The sequence below is a fragment of the Sarcophilus harrisii genome, chromosome 6 (genome assembly GCF_902635505.1).
Source record: "Sarcophilus harrisii chromosome 6, mSarHar1.11, whole genome shotgun sequence".
Classification (NCBI taxonomy): domain Eukaryota; kingdom Metazoa; phylum Chordata; class Mammalia; order Dasyuromorphia; family Dasyuridae; genus Sarcophilus; species Sarcophilus harrisii.
Window position 1 is genome coordinate 6,468,781 of NC_045431.1, and position 21,220 is coordinate 6,490,000.

The 21,220-nt window shown below is 38.8% G+C and overlaps 1 protein-coding gene across 1 annotated transcript in view; it reads left to right on the forward strand.

Moving 5' to 3' along the window:
- The window catches only part of CPEB2 (cytoplasmic polyadenylation element binding protein 2), a 62,300-nt gene that overhangs the window by 40,821 nt on the left and 259 nt on the right, over positions 1 to 21,220 (forward strand). The window contains 6 exon segments of the mRNA XM_031942505.1: positions 2,978 to 3,148; positions 4,058 to 4,147; positions 9,810 to 9,928; positions 10,206 to 10,320; positions 13,352 to 13,533; positions 20,110 to 21,220. The exon segment at positions 20,110 to 21,220 is cut by the window's right edge and continues 259 nt beyond it. Coding sequence (XP_031798365.1) covers positions 2,978 to 3,148; positions 4,058 to 4,147; positions 9,810 to 9,928; positions 10,206 to 10,320; positions 13,352 to 13,533; positions 20,110 to 20,337 — 905 coding nt within the window. The 3' untranslated portion in view covers positions 20,338 to 21,220.

Consider the following 21,220-nt stretch of genomic DNA (forward strand, 5'->3'; position numbering starts at 1 on the left):
AATTATAGTTAATCATCATAATGGCCAAGTTTTTTATGGAATTGAATAAATCTTTCTCACGCTAATATTCTTTTTTAAATCTTATTTATTCACGTTTTTTCCTTAATCTTTTGAGTTCCAGATTCTTTCTTTCCCTTATCCCCACTCCCAGCTTCCATTCAGAAACCACATGTGAAGTTATACAAAACAATTCCATAAAAGTCATGTTGTGAAAGAAAACATAGATCTCCTACCTTAATAAAAAGCCCTCAAGAAAAATAAATTTTAAAAAAAAGAGAGAGTATAATTTCAATGTGTATTCAGACACAATCAATTTCTTTTCTGAGTATGGATAGGATTTTCATCCAAGTTGTCATGAATTATTGTGCTGATAAGAATAGCAAAGTGGTCATCCCAGAACATTACTGTTTACTTTCTATACAGTACACCACTTTGCTCAAGTTCATGAAGGATTTTCCAAGTTTTTCACTGGGAGCATCCTGTTCATCATTTCCCATAAAATAATAATCCAACAAAAACACATACTGTAATTTATTTAACCATTCCTCAATTGAAGGAATCCCCTCAGTTTCCTAATCTTTGCCCTGAGAAGAGAGCTGCTACAAATATTTTTGTGCGTCTCTTTCCTTTTCTTTCCCCTTTAAAAAATCTCTTTGATATTTAAGCCTAATAGTTGTATTATTAGGACAAAGGATATATATGAATTTGCAGCCCTTTGGGCTGCATATTTTTTGATCATTTATCAATTGGGGAATGGCTTTTTTTTTTTTTAATGAATTTGACTCAGTTCTTCTGTGTCTGAGAAATAAAGTCCTATCAGAGAAACTTGCTTCAAAGTTCCTGTTGCAATTCCTATTGTTCATTGTATTTCCTCCCATTTATTCTATTCTCTCTCCTTTTATCCTGCCCTCTTCTGGAGTGTTTTGCTACTGATCACTTCCCTCCCCCAATATGCCTTCCTTTTTATTGCCCTCCTCCCTTCCTGTATCCCATTCTTCCCCTATTTTCCTGCAGAGAAAGATTGGCTTCTAGATCATCCATGGAGCATATTAATTTCCTCTTTGAGCCACTTTTGATGAGAGTACATTAACCTTCTCCTTCTTCTCTTCCCCTTTACTGTAAAAGCTTTTTCTTGGCTCTTTTATGGCAGATAATTTGCTCCATCCCATTTCTCCCAGAACATCCCTCTGTTCCCCCATAACTTCATTTTAAAAAAAAATTATCCTTTCATATTCAACTCACTCCTGTGTCCTCTGTTCATCTGTACTCCTTCCAACTTCCATAATAGTGAGAAAGTTCTGAGAAGTGACAAGGATCATCCTCCCATTTAGGAATGTAAACAGATAAACCTTAAGTCCCTTTTAATATCACTCTCCTGGTTACCTCCTCATGCTTCTCCTGCATTTGAAAATCTCATTTTCTATTTAGCTCTGGTCTTTTCATCACAAATACGTGAGGATCCTCTATTTTACTAAATGTCAACCTTTTTCCCTGAAGAAAGTAGTGCTGGGTGGGAGATTCTTGGTTGTAATCCTAGCCCCACTTCTCTCTGGAATATCAGGTTCCAAGCCCTCCGGTCCTGAAGGGTAGAAGCTGCCAAATCTTGGGTGATCTTGACTGTGGCTTTATGTGTTTGAATTGTTCTTTCTGGATGCTGGGATATTTTCTTCTTAATCCGGGAGTTCTGGAATTTGGCGTCATATTCTCAGGAGTTTTCCTTTGGGGACCTCCTGAGGAGGTGATCGTGGATTAAATTTCCATCTTACCATTCGGTTCTATATCAGGATAATTTCTTGAAAGATGATGTCCCGGCTGGACTGAACAGCGAGGAAGGTTTGGACAGATGCTGGAGGGCTGGGCTGGGGGGGAGGGGGGGAGGATCTGTTCCCAACCCCTTCCTTGAGCACCAGCAGCCAGGATTTATTAAGTGCCTGTGCTGGAGTTGGGAGACAGTTCCCTGTGGGGCTCCTTCCCCCTGCTGTGCTGGCCCCCTTCTCCTCCTACATCCCCCATCTCCCCTGCTTTCCCAAGGAGGCGGCGACTCTGGGCTCGCTTTCCCAGCACCCTAAGCCTTGTGTCATCCCCTTCCACAGCAGCACAGTGCCTGCCCGGCCCCCTCCATTCCTCAGAGGTCCAGAGAGAGCTGCTTCCCAAGGCCCTGCCCGATGCTGTTCTCCCACCTTGACTGCCTTTGCCCATCTTTGCTTCTCTGCCACTCTTCAAGGCCCAGTTTAAATGCCACATTTGTCTCCTTTCTGTTCCCTCCTCCAAATTCATTCCATAGTTCTTTGATATCACTTTTGTGGCCCTTAATACAGTTACTGTTTTATAATATAGCTGTTATTTTCCTATTTTCTCCTTCCCCTACCCCATTTAGACTTTTGTATCTCTGGGCTTAGGGACTGCCTCTTATTCATTTTCATATTCCCAACAAATCCTCAATAAATACTCAAAAGTATACTGCTTTGTGTTGGCTTCAGTTATAAAGTATATTGATTTTGTTGACTGTTTTAGGTTTTCCCCTCACTTTTGGCACTATAGCTTTTGCCATCTACTTTTTACCTAAAAACAGATGTTTTCCTTCATCCTTGATGATAATGCAGAAGCTTCATTTGATTATAGGCGGTATCCAAGCAGACTTTTCCCTTCCCCACACAGCCAGGTTATTGTTAATTTATCCAAAAGTAAGAATATTCAAATATTTGACTTGTAATATTATCTTTTCTATTAGTGGAAGAAGAGTAATTTGTTTCACCCAATCTTTAAAAACTAGTTAGACCATGGGCTTTCTCTCATTGAAATGTGTAGTCAAAAATTTTTGTATCTCCTTTGGAGAAGCTAACTTTTTTCCTTCGTTTAATCAATTTACAAAATCGAATATGTTGTTCATTAACATTCTAACATGTATACTTTGGTTTTTTATATCTGTTTCCTAAAATCCTAAATTACAATTCTATCATTTGTTTATATGTTTTAGGCCGTTCTTCCCTCTTCCCAATAGATGACGGCTTGCTGGATGACGGCCACAGTGATCAAGTTGGTGTCTTAAATTCCCCCACATGCTACTCAGCTCATCAGAACGGAGAGAGGATAGAACGTTTTTCTCGGAAAGTTTTTGTTGGTGGTCTTCCTCCTGACATCGATGAAGGTGAGGTGATATTTTTAGTTAAAGAGAGGATTGGTTTGGATTCAGTTTAAGTAAATGTAAATTCCCATCCTGAACAGTCTGACTTTTGAACTATTGAAAGGAAAACTGCTCTCCGTAAACCTATTATACAGTATATTCCTTTAACATGAGATTTCTGGACTCCAGTTAATGGCACACTTGCTCTGAGCAACAGTTAACAAATAGGACTTTAATTTTAATATCCACACCTTGATTAATTTTGATGTACTGTCATTTCCCAAGGTTTTTCCCTTTTGATTCCTTAAATAAGCCTTTTTTTTAGTAGAATGCTTATGAAATGAAAATAATATTAAATTAGGTAGTTCCTTAGATATATACTTCTAGCTATAACTCAGCATATGCTTTCTAGGTGTTACTATAGCCTATTGTGTTTAATAGTTTGTACTGCAATCCTATTAAAGACCTCTTAACTTAATCTGAATTACTTAATGCCACAGAATATTTTAAAATTCAATGAATCAGTTTAAATTTATGCTTAACTGATTCTTTTAGTTTTAATATAATTTTCCCAGTTACAATTTTTCTTCAGAATGAATTTTTATAGAGGAAATCTAATAGCCTAATAGTCTTAATGTATTTAACATCTTTATAAACTCATTTTTGTCTCAATTCAGATTCTTAAAATATATTTTCTAGCATACCTTATTTTTTTTTTTTTAAGTAATAGATTTTTTTTTATTTTATTTTTGCTTTGAGTTCAAAATTCTTTCCTTCCACCTCCTCCCCTAACCCACTGAGACGGTAAGAAATAGGAAGTTTTAAATCTCAAAATTATTTACCTCTAAAAACAACAGAGTATCTTTTTGAAGGAGAAATTGGGAAATGTGTCTTCTAACTCCTATCATTATGCTTTTTTTTTTTTTTTTTAAGATGAAATTACTGCTAGTTTCAGACGATTTGGGCCTCTGGTAGTAGACTGGCCTCACAAAGCAGAAAGCAAGTCCTACTTCCCACCAAAAGGTAAAAACACATAATAGAGTATATTTGAGCTAAGAGATTGCATTCTTCTTCTTTTACTTTTTGCTCATAAATGTCAGTACCAAGCGACTCAGAATTTTTTTTTTTTTTTTGCATGATTGTGTGTTCTTTGTGCATGCATGCGCACCATTCTTCCAGGTTCTTCCAGGGCACTTTTTTTTTTAATTTTAATCTCTCCCCTTAGCATTCCTATTAATTAGAAGAAACTGATCATTAATTGGCTCCTGGTGGCCAACGGGCTTTAAAAAGCATCCTGGTGGGCCTAGCTGAAAGTCCGAATCGGCTTTGTCTCTGTGGACTTGGGAACGTGTTTGGCCCGACCCAAATCCTTCTTGTTTTTCTTGGAAAGCACCCAGAGACAGTTTGCTCTGACCAGGAATTACTATCAGGAGGGTTGTGGAAGCAACATAATAGTGTAGGGGATTCAACCCCAGCCCTGTTAACTAATGTCTTTGAGCTTTAATTTTCTTAATTATTAAATTGGGAGATTACGCTAAAGTACTTAAGGCCCTTCTAGGTATGAAATTGTGTGGTTCCTATTCATCATATTCTCTGACTATAGACATGGTGTGTATCTTGGTGTGTCCTCAAGAGTTACATGCACTTTTGCTTTATATTTTTAATAAGAGTTATAAGACTAGAGAACATTTGTTCTTGTATGTTTTTTTTTTTTCAAAGCTTAGTTTTTTGTGAAATGGGGGTTAAGCAAAATTTCATAGTAAACAGCCGTTTTCTAATCAGTCATTAAATATTAATTACCATCTAACAACAATGAAACAAACAGTCTTGGTTATAAGACCTTCGATCCAGAAAGGCCAGGGGTCTTGTCACCTTCTCTGTTCCACAAATGAAAAGTAGCTTGGGGTAGAGGGAGCACCAGAGCCTATGAGAAAAGGAAAATGGGTGATCTTTAAGAAGAGAGATTTAACAGTAAATATTAGTAGATACATTGCATATTTGTCATTTCCCCCATTGGAAAGCATCAAACTAGTTAAATTTAAGTAAAACTATTTCAGGGAAGAAAGTAATCTAGTCAGATCAACTTCATCTTTCAAATAAGTAGGGGGGGGGGAATAAGTAGGGGGAAAAGGGTTTTTTTTGGGGGGGAGGGCAGCCACTATGTTTTGTATTTGGATATCATTGTTGTTATATTCAGCCATATTCTGTCTATGTTTAGGGAAGAATTGACCATTTTTGAAAGCTTCAGACTAGTAAGCTATCACATGGATCTTTAACAAGAAATTTCCCCAGTTGTAAAACAACATTTTTTTGGGGGGAATTATACATGTACATTAGTTTTTTACATATTTCCATATGAATCATGTTGGGAGAGAAAAATCAGAACAAAGGGGGAAAACCATGAGAGAGAAAAAAATAGTAGAGAAAAAGAACTTAATATAGCATGTGTTGATTTACTTTCAGTCTCCCTAGGTCTCTCTCTAGATACGGATGGCATTTTCCACCCAAAGTTTACTGGGATTGCCTTGGATCACTGAACCGTTTAAAAGAACAAAGTCTTTCATAGTTGATCATCACATAATATTGTGTTACTGTGTACAAGTTCTCCTGGTTCTATTTATTTGATTTGTTTCTTACAGAACAATAATATCCCATAACCTTCATATACCACAATTTACCCAACCATTCTCCAACTGTGATGGGCATCCATTCAATTTCCAGTTGCTAGCCATCACAATAAGGGCCGCCACAAACATTTTTGCATGTATGGGTCCCTTTCCCTTCTTTAGTATCTCTTGGGGTATAAGCCCAGTAGAAACATTGCTAGGTCAAAGGGTCTGCACAGTTTGATAACTTTTTGAGCATAGCTCTAAATTGCTCTCCAGAATGACAACAATTCACAACTCCACCAACAGTGTATCAGTGTCCCAGTTTTCCCGCATCCCCCCCAACATTTGTCATTATCTTTCAACGCTACTCTTTCGTTCTGTACAATGCATGGTCATGTCCTCCCGTAACTTCTCCAGAAAGCGTCTCCCTACTGTGCTGGAACTCAGTAAGTTTTAATGAAATGTCTTACTTCTGAAAGTTATTAGTCCTCCCTAAATTTCAGAGGAACCATTCTGATGTTACAATGCTACAGAAAATTTACTGAGTTTGACAGGATGTAGCTTCTTGTATATTGCGCCATTCATTTCAAAAACTACTTACTAGGTGCTTATTATGTTCCAAATACCATGTTAGACACAGGGGAATCAAAGAATTGCATTCTTCTAAAAGGAGTATTGCACATACAAAAGAATGTAGGAGGTTGATCTGTGACTGGATTAGAGGCGAAACCTAGACAGAGAACTGCAAAGGTTTCCCAAGGAAGAAGAAAACCTTTAGAATGATGGGAGAAATAAAAAGGGGTTCAGTAAATGGAGATAAGAAATCTCTTTCAGGTATCAAGAAAGCTCTCTGAATGTATTATTGTGCCAAGAAACCATAGAATAAATAAGATCAAGGAACAAGTTTGATTAGAATATAAATGTACAAAGGAGAGTAATAAAATCAGAATGAAAAGGCAACGTTAAAGAGCTTTAATTGCCAGATATATTTTAAATGATCTTAAGTGCCCTATGCAGTGACTTGCTCAGTAAATAGATTTTATAATAATACACACACACGATCTTTATTCATCTTCTTAAACTCTTTCTCCACTTCAGTCCTCTCCACCATGGAGGACTTTTATCATGATTCCTTCCTATTACAAATTCTGATAGATCCTTTGGATAGTGGCAGGAAATTGAGAACTGAGTGGCTGCCCATCAATTGGAGAATGGCTGAATAAGTCATGGTATGTGAACGTTATGGAATTATAATTGTTCTATAAGAAACTGAGCAGGATTTCAGAGAGGCCTGGGGAGACTGACATGAACTGGTGCTGAGTGAAATGAGCAGAAGCAGGAGATCATTGTATATGGCAACTGCAATATTGTGTCATCATTTCTGATGGACGTGACTCTCTTCAACAATGAGGTGACTCACGCCAATTCCAAGAGACTTGTGATGGAGAGAGCCATATGCATCCAGAGAAAGGCCCCTAGCTAGGGACTGAGTGTAGATCACATCACAGGATTTTTACCATTTTTGTTGTGTTGTTTTTTTTCCCTTTTGATCTGGTTTTTCTTGGATTTTCGCCATTTTTGGTATTTGTTGGCTTGTTTTTTTTCCATTCTCATGGTTTTTTTCCCTTTTGATCTGATTTTTTCTTGTGCAACATATGAATGTGGAAATATGTTTAGAAGAATTGCACATGTTTAACCTATAGTGTATTGCTTGCTGTCCAGGGGAAAGGTGGAGGGGGGGGAGAAAAATTTGGAACACAAGGTTTTGCAAAGGTAAATGTTGAAAGCTAACTTTGCATGTATTTGGAAAAATAAAAAGCTATTATGTTTTTTTAAATAAATTCTGATAGGTTCTAAATTTCATCCAGAATAATATTGATAGCTTCTATATTCGATTCCTTTGTTCATTAAGAATTCAACAAACAATGGTCTTTTTTTTTTTTTTTTAATAGCCTTTTATTTACAGGATATATGCATGGGTAACTTTACAGCATTAACAATTGCCAAACCTCTTGTTCCAATTTTTCACCTCTTCTCCCCCCCCCCCCACCTCCTCCCCTAGATGGCAGGATGACCAGTAGATGTTAAATATATTAAAATATAAATTAGATACACAATAAGTATACATGACCAAAACGTTATTTTGCTTTAGAAAAAGAATCAGACTCTGAAATATTGTACAATTAGCTTGTGAAGGAAATCAAAAATGCAGGTGTGCATAAATATAGGGATTGGGAATTCAATGTAATGGTTTTTAGTCATCTCCCAGAGTTCTTTTTCTGGGCATAGCTAGTTCAGTTCATTACTGCTCCATTAGAAATGATTTGGTTGATCTCGTTGCTGAGGATGGCCAGGTCCATCAGAACTGGTCATCATATAGTATTGTTGTTGAAGTATATAATGATCTCCTGGTCCTGCTCATTTCACTCAGCATCAGTTCGTGTAAGTCTCTCCAGGCCTTTCTGAAATTATCCTGTTGGTCATTTCTTACAGAACAATAATATTCCATAAGATTCATATACCACAATTTATTCAGCCATTCTCCAACTGATGGACATCCATTCAGTTTCCAGTTTTTAGCCACTACAAAAAGGGCTGCCACAAACATTCATGCACATACAGGTCCCTTTCCCTTCTTTATAATCTCTTTGGGATATAATCCCAGTAGTAACACTGCTGGATCAAAGGGTATGCACAGTTTGATAACTTTTTGAGCATAGTTCCAAACTACTCTCCAAAATGGTTGAATTCGTTCACAACTCCACCAACAATGCATCAATGTCCCAGTTTTCCCACATCCCCTCCAACAATCATCATCATTTTTTCCTGTCATCTTAGCCAATCTGACAGGTGTGTAGTGGTATCTTAGAGTTGTCTTAATTTTCAGCAAACAATTGTCAAGCACTTAATTATTGAACACTAACTTTCTGCATTAGGCACCAGCACATATACAAAAAGGAAACTTTTTTGGTGTCTTCCAAGAATTTTGTATTCAAGATACATAAGGAATCAAAGTGTTCGTACTGCAGTAAAAAAGAGTGTGTGTGATAAGTTGAAAAGTAAACAATATATAGATTTTGAAGCTGGGATGATTAGAGAGGGTGAGATTTGGGCCGAGGATGTACTTGGAAGCTCTAATGAGGGACTTCTGCTTGAAGTTTTACCTTGGGGAGTTCTTGAAGCTTTCAGGTAGTTGAGAGTACTTGATTGATTCTGTCACTAGTTGGCTCTTGGTTGTAATAGTGATGTGACCAGTTCTGGCAGCAAAATGTGAAAAGTTGTTTTGTTTCTTTTTTAGTTCTAAGTAAACCGTTTCTTACTGTAGAGTGAAATCCACTTTAATGCGTTGGCTTGATAGTTCCTTTCACACTGAAACAAGATTACGTTCCCTGTGTTTGTATGGGAATTTCATAGATTACCTGCACTTTCCAGTACCAAAAATAACATTTGGCTGGAGGTGCCTGCTGCTCCCTGATCTGTGCCCAAAGACTAGGGGGAGCCAGGAGGTCTAGTGAACATTCATTAAGTGACTTTAGCTAACGACTATCCTCACCTTCTCCCCCAAAAAAGCCCTTCATATCAAGGAGCTTAGACTATAGTTTGTGGACATGGGGGAGCAGAATAGGAGGGAGGGCTCCTCATGGGAGCTCATCTGGCTGTTGTTGGGGCACAGATGGTAGGGAACGGAGACACCATCCTCCGCCAGCCACCACAGTCACCTGCCTAGAATGAGGACAGCTACTGAAGCCTGTGGATGCTTCAGAGATTGAGCAGAGTCTTCAAGGGAGCTCTCCGGGCCAGAAACTCGCCTTAGAGTAGTCTACAAATACAAGGAAGACCGGTTCCCTTTCTGGGAAGATCTTTACTTATCCTTGGGGAAGTCAACATTCTCTGGTACCCCCCCCCCCCACCTGCAGCATCCCTAATGGCCCCTTGTTGTCAGTGAGACTAATGTTGTTTTCTGTCATGTGTATTTTATGCCCCTTATTTTCAATAAAAAAATGTTAATTCAGGAGAAAATGGGCATCTTGTATTTTTTCCTCTGTTTAAAAAGTTGTTTTTTTTTTTTTTTTCAGGTTATGCATTCCTTCTCTTTCAAGAAGAGAGCTCTGTGCAAGCATTGATTGATGCTTGTATCGAAGAAGATGGAAAGCTATATCTATGTGTTTCTAGCCCTACTATCAAGGACAAACCAGTAAGTAAATATTAGGCAGCCTTTAGGCTGCCAACCACAGACCTGCAAAGTTACTTCAGAAGTTCTGTTTTAAAAAAACAAACCAAACTAACTTCTCACAGATTGAGTCAGTTGGTGATTTACCAGACTGAGTGGTCTTTTGATCCTGTTCAAGACCAGCAATTAGATAGATCTGTGACATTGGCCAATGACTAGAACTAAGATTAATCAGCAGCAATATAAATGTACTTTGTTAGTAAGTAGAAAAGTTTAAAGTGTATGCACTTGTTTAAAATAGGTTCAGATCCGTCCCTGGAATCTAAGTGATAGCGACTTTGTAATGGATGGGTCACAACCCCTGGATCCTCGAAAAACAATTTTTGTTGGAGGTGTCCCCCGGCCATTGAGAGCAGGTAAGTAGAAAGTCACTACTGATTGAGCTTTATAAATATTGCAATTTTACATGAACAAAAGTACAAATAAATTAATAAAGCATAATTTAAATAGAGCTCACATTTATGAAATTAAAAAAAAATTAACCCAACAAACTTTTTTTCCCCCAAATATATCTTTTAGAAAGCTCTTTTTTCAATTTGGGGATTTAATGTTCATGTTAATTAGAAGGAATTAAAACTAAAACGATTTACCACTGAAGTAGAGAACCTGAGTTCAAATTTCACCTCATTGAGCTTACGACATGTGTAATCTTGGGCAAGTTATTTAAAACTCCCTGCAATCCAGGTTCAGGATCCTAAAAGTAAATGAAGTGTGTTAGATGGGACCCCAAGGCTTCCTCTTAATATGACATCCTGTTAGGGTGTTGACTCTGTTCTGTTCTCCTCAATTTCTGAGATTTATTCATTTAGAAAATAATGAGTTTCTGCTACAGGTGGGAAGGTGATGAGAATGAACCACAAAATCAATGGTTTGGGAATTTGAAAAAAAGGGAAAAGAGCCATTTGGAGTTGCAAATTTTACAGAATACTTTATTAAAAAAATAAGTTCTTGAGGTTAAAAACTCTCCATTTTCCAGGCCCAATTCCCAGCATAGGTGCCAGGCACATGGCCTGGGAGAGGGCCAGCTGCCTCATTCCATGGGTTTTACAAGATAATATTAACTCAAAGCTGAGATTCAGACTCCAGCCTGAGCTCTCCCACAACTCAAGAAATAGTGCTTTTTTGTCTTGTTAGGACTGCTTCCCTCTATGCCGTAACTATAGGTGAATGTTTCATATCTACCCTCAGCCCTCATGAGACTGAGAACTCTACAAAGGGAGTTTTTCCATGCAAGCATTGCATCTTCCCCCAACATACCAGGGTCAGGGTACCTTGCGCAAAGTATTGCCTCACAACGTCCTTCCAGAATATGCAGATTTTGTAATAATTTGGCAGCCAGGGGAGGGACCGATTTAAAAAAAAAAAAAAAAATTGCTAAAATACAGCTAAATTTTCAAATATTTGGGCAAGAAAAAAATTTTCCCCACTGTAACCTGAAATTGATTTAATTCTTTGGAACTTATAAGAGATTAAATCCCAAATTTAGAACATTACTTTAGAAATTTCCCCAACCTGCAGTTCTAGAAATAAAGTATCTTGTGCCCAAAATTCCCTTTCTACCTCTTTCATTGATCTTTCAATAGCTCCTAGAAGATATAACCTACTACACCTCCTCAGAAGGTAGCTGTGCAAGTAATTGGCACAATAATTTTTTTTTTTTTTCCAAAGGCCAAATATTTTGAAATGATTCCACTTTGAAATGGATGCTCTGGTAGTGAATAAAATTGAACTGTCATTTTTGTGCGTTAACCTAAAGAAGTTTTTTATTTGAGTTACTGGATAGATCAGAGGGATGGATAGATGTGAAAACAGAACACATATAATATTCAAAGCTGTTTAAAGACCTAATATCACCTTTACACTCTTGTTCTGCTTTGTACCTAAATGGCTTTTTTGTTTCATGTCACTGAACTCTGGTGCATCTTGGGGAGAGAACTTCTACTACTAAAAAAGATCACCTTCTTTTTATGTCTTTAATTCCTGTCTGTTTTTCCATAAGTCCTTCATAGAAGGTCTGTCAATGAGCTGGAGGATTTTCACTCTTTTTTTAATATCTCAGGAGTACCTTATCTCTCCCCCCTTTCCATGTCCAGAATCATAAATGTCCTTGAAAACATTTTTTTTACATAGTTCTATATGAATTATGTTGAGTGAGAAAAATCAGAACAAAAAGGGAAAACCACAAAAGGGGAAAAAAGGGTGAAAATAGTGTCGATTTACATTTAGTCTCCATAATTCTCCCTCGGTGGCAGATGGTGTTGTCCATGCATAGCTGATCACTGCACGTTCTTGCTGCCGTGTGTGGGGTTTTCCTGGCCTCTCTGATCGTTCCTTATAGAACAGGGTATTCCATGACTTGGGCAGCCATTTCTGGGGGTCCTTTTCCCTCTTCCTTGTGCCACGTGGAGCTGTGTTGAAGCGTTGTGTCCTCGGTCCCAAGAGTTTGGTATAAATGGCACAGAAGGCACACGTGTTGCTCAGGCCTGAGATTAAGAAGCTCCAGCGGCTTTAGTGGGAAGAGGGTCACACAGCTAGGAATTGTTAGGTGTCTGAGCCAGGATTGGAATTCAGGCCCTCCTGACTTTAGGGCTGGTGCTCTATCCCCTGTGCCATCTGGCTGCTCCTCACACACATGTTATTGTCGATCCAAAAGCAGTAGTAACTTTCAGATTTTGTGTTTTAGCAGTCAGTGGGAGAGGTCACACTCCCAAGAAAACCAGTAGTTTTGCCGTCCCTGGGTGTCGTGTCTTTAGTTTTGCTGATTAAGTTCACCTCCTGGTTGTCAGACAAAAAAAGTCAGTATGTCAGCAAATCTGTTTGGCGAAACATTGCAAATATACACAAGAGATCACAAATGAAACCACACAGGCCTTTTGTAAAGAGAGTTTGTGTGAAAAGCAGTACCCCCAAAATGTTTTCCCATAATGTATGTGAATTTTCAATTTGGGAATCTTGTGGGAAAATCTGATTTTAAATGAGAAGGAAATGTGAAATAAAAAACAATTACCAATTCTTTTCCATCAGTTTACATATTTGGAAAGCGGTTTACAGTGATGTTATTATAAATAAGTTATCTTACAGCAGAAAGAGAACATCACTTAGAAGATCTCAATGGTATTATGTGCCAGCTTTGCGTTAGGTCTTTCAAACTTTTGAGTTGCTACCATTTCACCATTTTCTTATCTGTGAATTGGAAATAGTTACATTGTTTTTACATTTTAGGGTTGTGAAAAAAATAGTTTGTAAACTGTAAAGTACTTTAGACATGTTTGGGGTTTTTAATGAATAGTTACAATTCGTTATCTTCACGAAATTTTTAAAAATGCAACTTTACTTAAACAACTTTTTAAACTTTTTTGTCTTTAAACACAAACTTTCCTCTTACAGTGGAACTTGCAATGATAATGGACCGGCTCTATGGTGGAGTTTGTTATGCAGGAATCGATACAGATCCAGAGCTGAAGTACCCAAAAGGTGCCGGGCGTGTGGCTTTTTCCAATCAGCAGAGCTATATTGCTGCCATTAGTGCTCGGTTTGTTCAACTTCAACATGGCGATATTGACAAACGAGTAAGTTGTATATTATAAATGTGCTCGATTTTACATATCGTCAAGTGTTGTTAAAAGCATCGCTCTGAGAATTCATTGTGATAAGTTTATAACACTCTAGAATTGGTCCTAACATCCTTTTTAATCTAAGTTATTTCTGAATGTACATTTAAGACTTCAAATCCTTGTGCCTTTTTAAAACTTATAACTGAGGATGATCAAAATAACAATAATTATTAGTGATATTTAATAAGAAATGACATTTTTATACTATGGCTTATATGTATTTCATTTCACTGAGTCATAGAACACCATTGATCACCTTAGGTATGGTAGCAAATAACCACTGTCTTTCTTCATATCTTTATTAGCAGTTTATAGTTAAATTTTTTTCCTAATCATAATAATAGCTGTTTAACACTGTTATACAAAGTAAATCACTAAAGGTTTAAAGGTATATTTAGACTTTATATAAAGATCTTGTCTATGTCATGCCTGAGGACATTTCTATAGGAATTCTAATGTAGGTTTAATTTAGGTTAATGTCCAAAGCAAGGGAATAATATTTCTTTAATATTCTTTGATTTTTTATAAAATCTTTTAAAAATGCAATTAGGTAAGTTATGGGTTATATTAGAGGCTTCTAAAGGTTGTCTTCAACTCTGGGCCTCTGTGCAGTTCTGAGGAGGATGTTCTGCTTGGGTTCAACCAAGAGTGACCCTCAGGGGCACTTTGGGGAAGGGACGGGTCTGTTGATCTCATGTTTGGGGTCTCCAGTGCTTTACACTTACTAGATGCATTGAAAACGCCTTTGCCTTTCATACTCATGGCAACTTTTCCATTTGCTGCAGCTTCTGAACATGGTATAAGACTTAAAAAAATGCTGGATAGAAGTATAAATCAAGTCACAGGTCCTAGAATTTAAATAGATTTTGCAGCAGTTGCAGTTAGCACATGCATTCAAGGAAGAACAATATTTGTTTGTTTAAACCTGGTTTAATCTACATGATCTTTAGCTCTTTTCCTTTTTATCCGATTAAGGATTTGAACTTTTAAAAAAGTAAAGCACTCTTCTCTGTGCTAAAAGTGAGACTGAATTACCATTCTGTACCTAAGGACATTACATTTTGAGTTACAAAATGCTCGATTCCCTCAGTATAGTATTGTTAGTGTAAATAAAAGTTGATGTTTTCACTAATACCCCCCCCCCAACACACACACACGCACGCACACACTTTTCACAGCAGACTCGGCATATTAAAATTCTTTGATATAACTTGAGTTGATGACAAGAAGATTAGCCGCCGAGGCTAGATGCCCAGATGGTACTCATTAGCTGTTGGGCTGATCTTCTTTCCAGATGAAACATTAAGTGTTATTTCAACTCTATACTATATAGATGAGGGCTTCTTAAATACTTTCCATTTAATGACCCCTTTTTCTTCTGAAAAGTTTTTATCTGACTATATAAAATAGATATAGAAATCAAACACTGATGAGAAGTCATCATTTGATTAGGTCATTTTTAAGAAGTTTTGCTATATAGATCTATGATGGGTATCCTAATTGGAGGGCTATTCTTTATTATGTCAGCTAGAGACCTTTAAAGCATCTAGTCCCTGGCTGTAGAAGGGGAGCTATTTTTAAGCTACTTAGAGGTGTTAAATATTAATGACAGCTGGCATTTGCTTCTTTCTTAACTGAATTCTTAGAAATTGAAATCAGGAGAAAGAGCATATAAGCAAAGTGAATAGAAACCCAGAATACTCACATTTTCTAGGTGATAGTTAAGTAGTATATCCATATTGGCTTTTTTTCTGTGACTTAAACTTTCTTACACTCTGAGCAGTCAGAATTCAGACTTTACAATCCTTGATTTTTTTTAAATTACTAAATTCTGTTTGGTTACAGTTAGTCTTTCGTTGTCATCATAAGAAACAAAATGCAGTATCATAAAACTGACTAGTATAAGGAAAATTAAAAATACTTATTTTAAGTAGTTAAAAAGGAAATTTTAAAGGAATTACCAGCTTGGTAGCCCACAGGAAATTGTCTTTGGTAATGAAGCTTTTCAAAATCATGGGAACATGATCATAGAACTCAACGAGGTCTTGGGTCCAGATCCTGGTACTGCAGAGCCCATCCTTTGTATGCGAGGCTGCTTTAGGCCCTGGTTCTCTTTCTCTTCCAAGGTCAGCCTTGGAAGTGCGTCTGTTATAACGTGAAGCCGAAGGTTCCGTTAGCTCTTGACGCTGCCTCCGCTGTGTGTGTCTAGCTTTGTACGTGGAGCAAATTACAAGTCGTTTATCTGTGTGCGGGAGATCGAGGTTAATGGATCTGTGGGGGACCGGAGTCAGAGCCCCTTGGACTCTGTGGTGGGAGCACGACCCCAGAGCCCAGGGGCCTTCCAGCCTTCAGATGAAGGCAGCTCTCCTTTTTTTTTTTTTTTTTTTTTTTATTTAATAGCCTTTAATTTATAGGATATATACATGGGTAACTTTACAGCATTTAACAATTGCCAAACCTCTTGTTCCAATTTTTCACCTCTTACCCCCCCCCACCCCCTCCCCTAAATGGCAGGATGACCAGTAGATGTTAAATATATTAAAATATAACTTAGATACACAATAAGTATACATGACCAAAACATTATTTTGCTGTACAAAAAGAATCAGACTCTGAATTATTGTACAATTAGCTTGTGAAGGAAATCAAAGATGCAGGTGTGCATAAATATAGGGACTGGGAATTCAATGTAATGGTTTTTAGTCATCTCCCAGAGTTCTTTTTCTGGGTATAGTTAGTTCAGTTCATTACTGCTCCATTAGAAATGATTTGGTTGATCTTGTTGCTGAGGATGGCCTGATCCATCAGGACTAGTCATCATCTAGTATTGTTGTTGAAGTATATAATGATCTCCTGGTCCTGCTCATTTCACTTAGCATCAGTTCGTGTAAGTCTCTCCAGGCCTTTCTGAAATCATCCTGTTGGTCATTTCTTACAGAACAGTAATATTCCATAATTTTCATATACCACAATTTATTCAGCCATTCTCCAACTGATGGACATCCATTCAGTTTCCAGTTTCTAGGAAGGCAGCTCTCCTGCCCACCTCTCTGGTTCTTAATTCTTTCAGCTGCTCACCCCCATGGCAAGGTTGTTCTCTCCTGGTCAGGTAGATTCCAGCTTTTCCTTCCTAAAAATGTGTTCCCCGGAAGTGGGTCGCCTAGCCAGAGTAGAGAAAGATTGTTTCCTACTCTTTTAATGCTGGGGCACCTGAGGATTGCATTTAATGTTTGGGAGGGGAGGACTAGGGCCTGCTGCTGAGTCATATGTTGATTGTTTGAGCTTTTAATTGCCCAAAGTCCCCTAATCTGATACAGGTTTCCCTCTTATATTCTGAAGGCTTTTTTTTTTTAATACAAAAAATTTTCATTTCTCCCCATTATATTTATCCATCTTAAATTCAACTACTTATTATTTGAATTCGGACCCTATTGCCCATCATGTTAGCTGTCCCTCCTGATTTGTCACCTGCTAATTTAATTAGCATTCCAACTTTGCCTCCTTTTCCCAGTCACTGATAAAAATGTTGGACAATGCGAGTCCACGGGACCATCTGGAGCATCGCTAGTTGTGACGGCACCAATTGGACCGTGATCTTTCGCAGAATAAAAAAGGCACAGAAGGCATTGTGGAGTAGTAGCCTCCTTGCAGTCAGGAAGAGCACTGGCTCGGTGCTAAGTGTGTAACTTAGTTCCCATAGACAACTCCCTAAGTCTCCCAAGTTGCAGAGCGATGATCCTTACTGGCAGTTCCTTATACCCACAGATTAACCAGAAAATGCAGACCAATCCACTCTTACCCACAGGAACAGGAAAAGTTTGTCAGACACTTTGCCAAACTGGAAGTAAACCATGTCCATAGCACCCCCTGACCTGCCATCCAGCAGCCCTTTAAGAAAGAAAATTAGGTTAGTCTGGCATGCCCTGGGCTGGATGAAGTCACTCTGCTTTTAGGCATTGCGGCTACTTTTTAAATGCTGGAGTATTGAAGTTCCTTCAACTGCTGTCCACTTTCCCATTGCAAGCTCAGCAGCCTGTAATTTGCAGATTTCTTGTTAGAGCTCTTTGACCTTCGGTTCACTGCTAACCAGTTCAGTTCTATCCTTTGTGATTTATTGGAAGCTCAGTCTCTTAAGTAAAAAATACGGAAGCAAAAAAACCGTTTTGACTCTTGATTTTCAAGACATTGGCTCAAAACTGACCAAGGCTGAATGACGCGGGAATCCCGATGAGCTTGTGGGGGTCAGGGAGGCGTTGTGGCTTCTACCTTCTCACTTATATAGTTTTCAACTCACCATTTTCTCTTATTTCCACGGGCAGTTATTCTTCTTGACAGATAAAAGGAAAAGGTGAAATGTTTTCCCTTTCTGTTGTATTTATTGTCCCAGTCCAAGCACAGAGTGTTCTGTTCCTCCTCCCAACATAACCAAAAACAATCCCTTTTTGTTTTCCTTAGAATTATTGTCCTGCCTCTGGACTTTAGCGCTCCTGAAAATCTTTTGTCTTCCTTCTATGCCTTTTTAAAAAAATCTAAATTGACAAGTTTCCTTTTCATCTGCATAAGTCCCAAATGTATATTCTTCATTTACTTATGTTTGTGTTAACTCAGAATTTCATTTTTTGAGAAATATAAATTGCAGGAGAGGGCCAGGCTCTGTGACTTCCTTGGTGTAGGGAACTTCCTCTACCAGGACTGGCACCTTCTCATCTTGGGGAGTTGCTCAGAATACTTAACAGGGGTCAGTGATTTACCCAGGACAACCCAGACTGTGGCAGAGGGAAAATCTGAAGCTACATCTCCTGGCATGGAGGACAGCTCTCTCTACCACCCGTATTGACTCAGAAAATGAGATTTACTGTTAGCAAAAGTCAAAAAAATTGTCGGCTGTGTTCTGCTTTTAAGGGATTTCATGGTCTTTTTTTCTTACTGATGTGCATGGATAGGTACCTCCACTAGTATACCCCTCCCTCTTGTGTCTTAATTGCTAAGAGTGCTCATGAACTGCTGTCACCCCGACAATGCTTTGTGGGGACAGGCCTCTTTGGAGTTAGCTAGCCAGAAAACAGATGTACTTTGCAGAGTCGGGCTCTAAAAGCCTTCAAGAGCTCAGTCAATTCCCTGTCATGATAAGGCATCAGAGTAGGGTTTTAGTGGGGGGACAGAGGAGCTATAGAATTGAGAATTTTAATTGCCACAATTATATGGATTTAATAGTCTTTGTTAGAAAAGATCCCTTTTTGCCAGTTGGCTTTGTGAAAAGGAAAATAGGCTTTTTTGATGGCAAGTTAATAGTGCTTACGTCTCTGAATGCACTCTGAAGAGAAAAAAAATATTAATACAAAAGTTGCATGGAGGAAGAAAACAGCCTTTCTAGTGTTGTTAAAGTAAAAAGGAAATCAAAAACCTCGTAATAATCAAAGGCATCTCCTTTTGAGAGGAGTGCTGCCAGCCTCTCCCATCTTATGTGTGCGAAGCTGATTGTATAACTACAAGTGTAAGATATACTTTGTTTGAATTCAGCTGGTTGATGTCTTCCTCTCTTGAGGATAGGAAAATAGAATCCTGAATCTTCAATTCTTGCTCTCTACTCTCCAACAGACAATCCCTTTCCCTTCCTTAAAAAATCTCTAATTAATATTGCAAACTTGACGAGGATATCAGTTATACTTGCATTTAACTTGAAACAGAGCCAAGAACAAACTGTTGACTGGACTCTATGGAGTCCAGTCACCAAACCATTCTGAAATTCCCTTCTGGTCCTGTCCAGCTAACCTCATCCACCGTCAGCGATGAACTTTTCAAATGCTCCCTGAAATTTAGGCAAACTGTCGCATTCTCTGATCCGGCAGCCTTGACCGAAAGAGAGTCAGGTGATGAGAGGGGTATGACGACTTCTTGAAGAAATTGGTCTATTTGTAGTGGCCACTCTCTTTGAGCACTTATAAACTCTTCCTATGCAGAAATTGTGCCTTCTTAGAGCATCAGGCTTTTGGGCCTGTGGGGCGCAGACTAGTCTAAAAATACAGGATGATTTCTGCTTCTCTCCATTCAGCTCTGTTGGGGTTTTAAATCTTGGAGGGGTCTGCAGACCTCCCCCCCCCCCCCCCCCCCCCCCCCCCCAAATTTCAGACTGTTAGAACTGGCAGGGACCGTCCAGGCTCAGCTCCCAGGGGAGAGGATGCAATTTATGGAACTGCACCAGAGGCTCGAGAGAAACACTCTCCAACACACAGGAGCTTATGGAGAGTGCCCACCAAACTGCGTCTAACTCATTAAAGACGGGACACTGGCAGAGGGTGAGGGCCTCTCCTCTCCCTGCTCCCCCCTGCCAGGGCCCTGCATCAGGGTGCACCGTCTAAGCATGTAATCTGGGGGGGACACGTCTCGAGCCCAGTCTTCCCTATGGTCCATCTGTGCGAGGACGTGGAAGCGGCTTTGACCCCGGAGCTTTCTCAGCGGTCCGGTCGCTAAGTGTCGGTCAGCAGCGCGCCCGGCGCCGTTAAAGCCCTCTCCCTGTGTTTGCCTCCGCAGGTGGAGGTAAAGCCATATGTGTTGGATGACCAGATGTGTGACGAGTGCCAGGGCGCGCGCTGCGGCGGGAAGTTCGCCCCCTTCTTCTGTGCCAACGTCACTTGCCTGCAGTATTATTGTGAGTTTTGTTGGGCGAACATCCACTCGCGCGCAGGACGGGAATTCCATAAGCCATTGGTCAAGGAAGGCGCTGACCGCCCGCGTCAGATCCACTTCCGCTGGAACTAAGGATGGCGAACCGGCGTCTGTTTAAGGAAAGATGGGTGCATGTGGCTTACTGTGTTTGAAGATACTGATGTGCAGAAGAAATAAGTGCATTCTTCTGCTTTTCACCCCAGCTCTCAATACATGCATCTTTATCAGCAGCCAAAACACTACAAGCCTCTTGTTTTTCACCAAAACCCTACATCTCAGGCTTACTAATTTTTGTGATATTTTCATGTTAAAATAAAATGTTTTTTTGTATTTTCTCCAAGTTATTTTTATATGTAAAGTTAAAACTAGATATGAGAATGTTTTTTGCATAGGGGCACACAGTCTGCTGCTATATTTAGTGGGTGAAGCGTGCACTTATTTCTAAACGTGGGTTTTTAACTTCAAGATCTGCCCCAGTAATTTACCAAAGGTAGCAAAATAATAGTGAAGATGGAATATGTCTGCTACAAAAAGCTTATTTTTATTGTTGCTATTTTCAGTGTATACATAAACTAAAAAAATTAGGGTTGATTTTTGCTCTCCATTTTGACTTGCAAGAAATAATACCTCAAGATAATCTGATTTATTAGCTATTTTTAAACATTTTTAATCACAAGCTGTATTAGCTTTGCTGCTATATAGGTGTTATGTGTAATGCCACCTATTAATACGGGATTGAAAACGTTTTAAGACAAACTGCATTGTGGATGAAATGCAGGCAGCACAATATGGCCGAAACTGCCATAGTTTTAGAATGTGAAGAAAACTTGCATGTTTACTTACCTGTATACACCATATGCATGCACTAGAACTATTTACTAACCCGAGGTGAGTTATTGCAAATGTTCAGGCATAAAACAGCTCTCTCGACTCTAGATAGCATGAGCAAATTAGAAAATTTGTTCCGAGAAAAAGT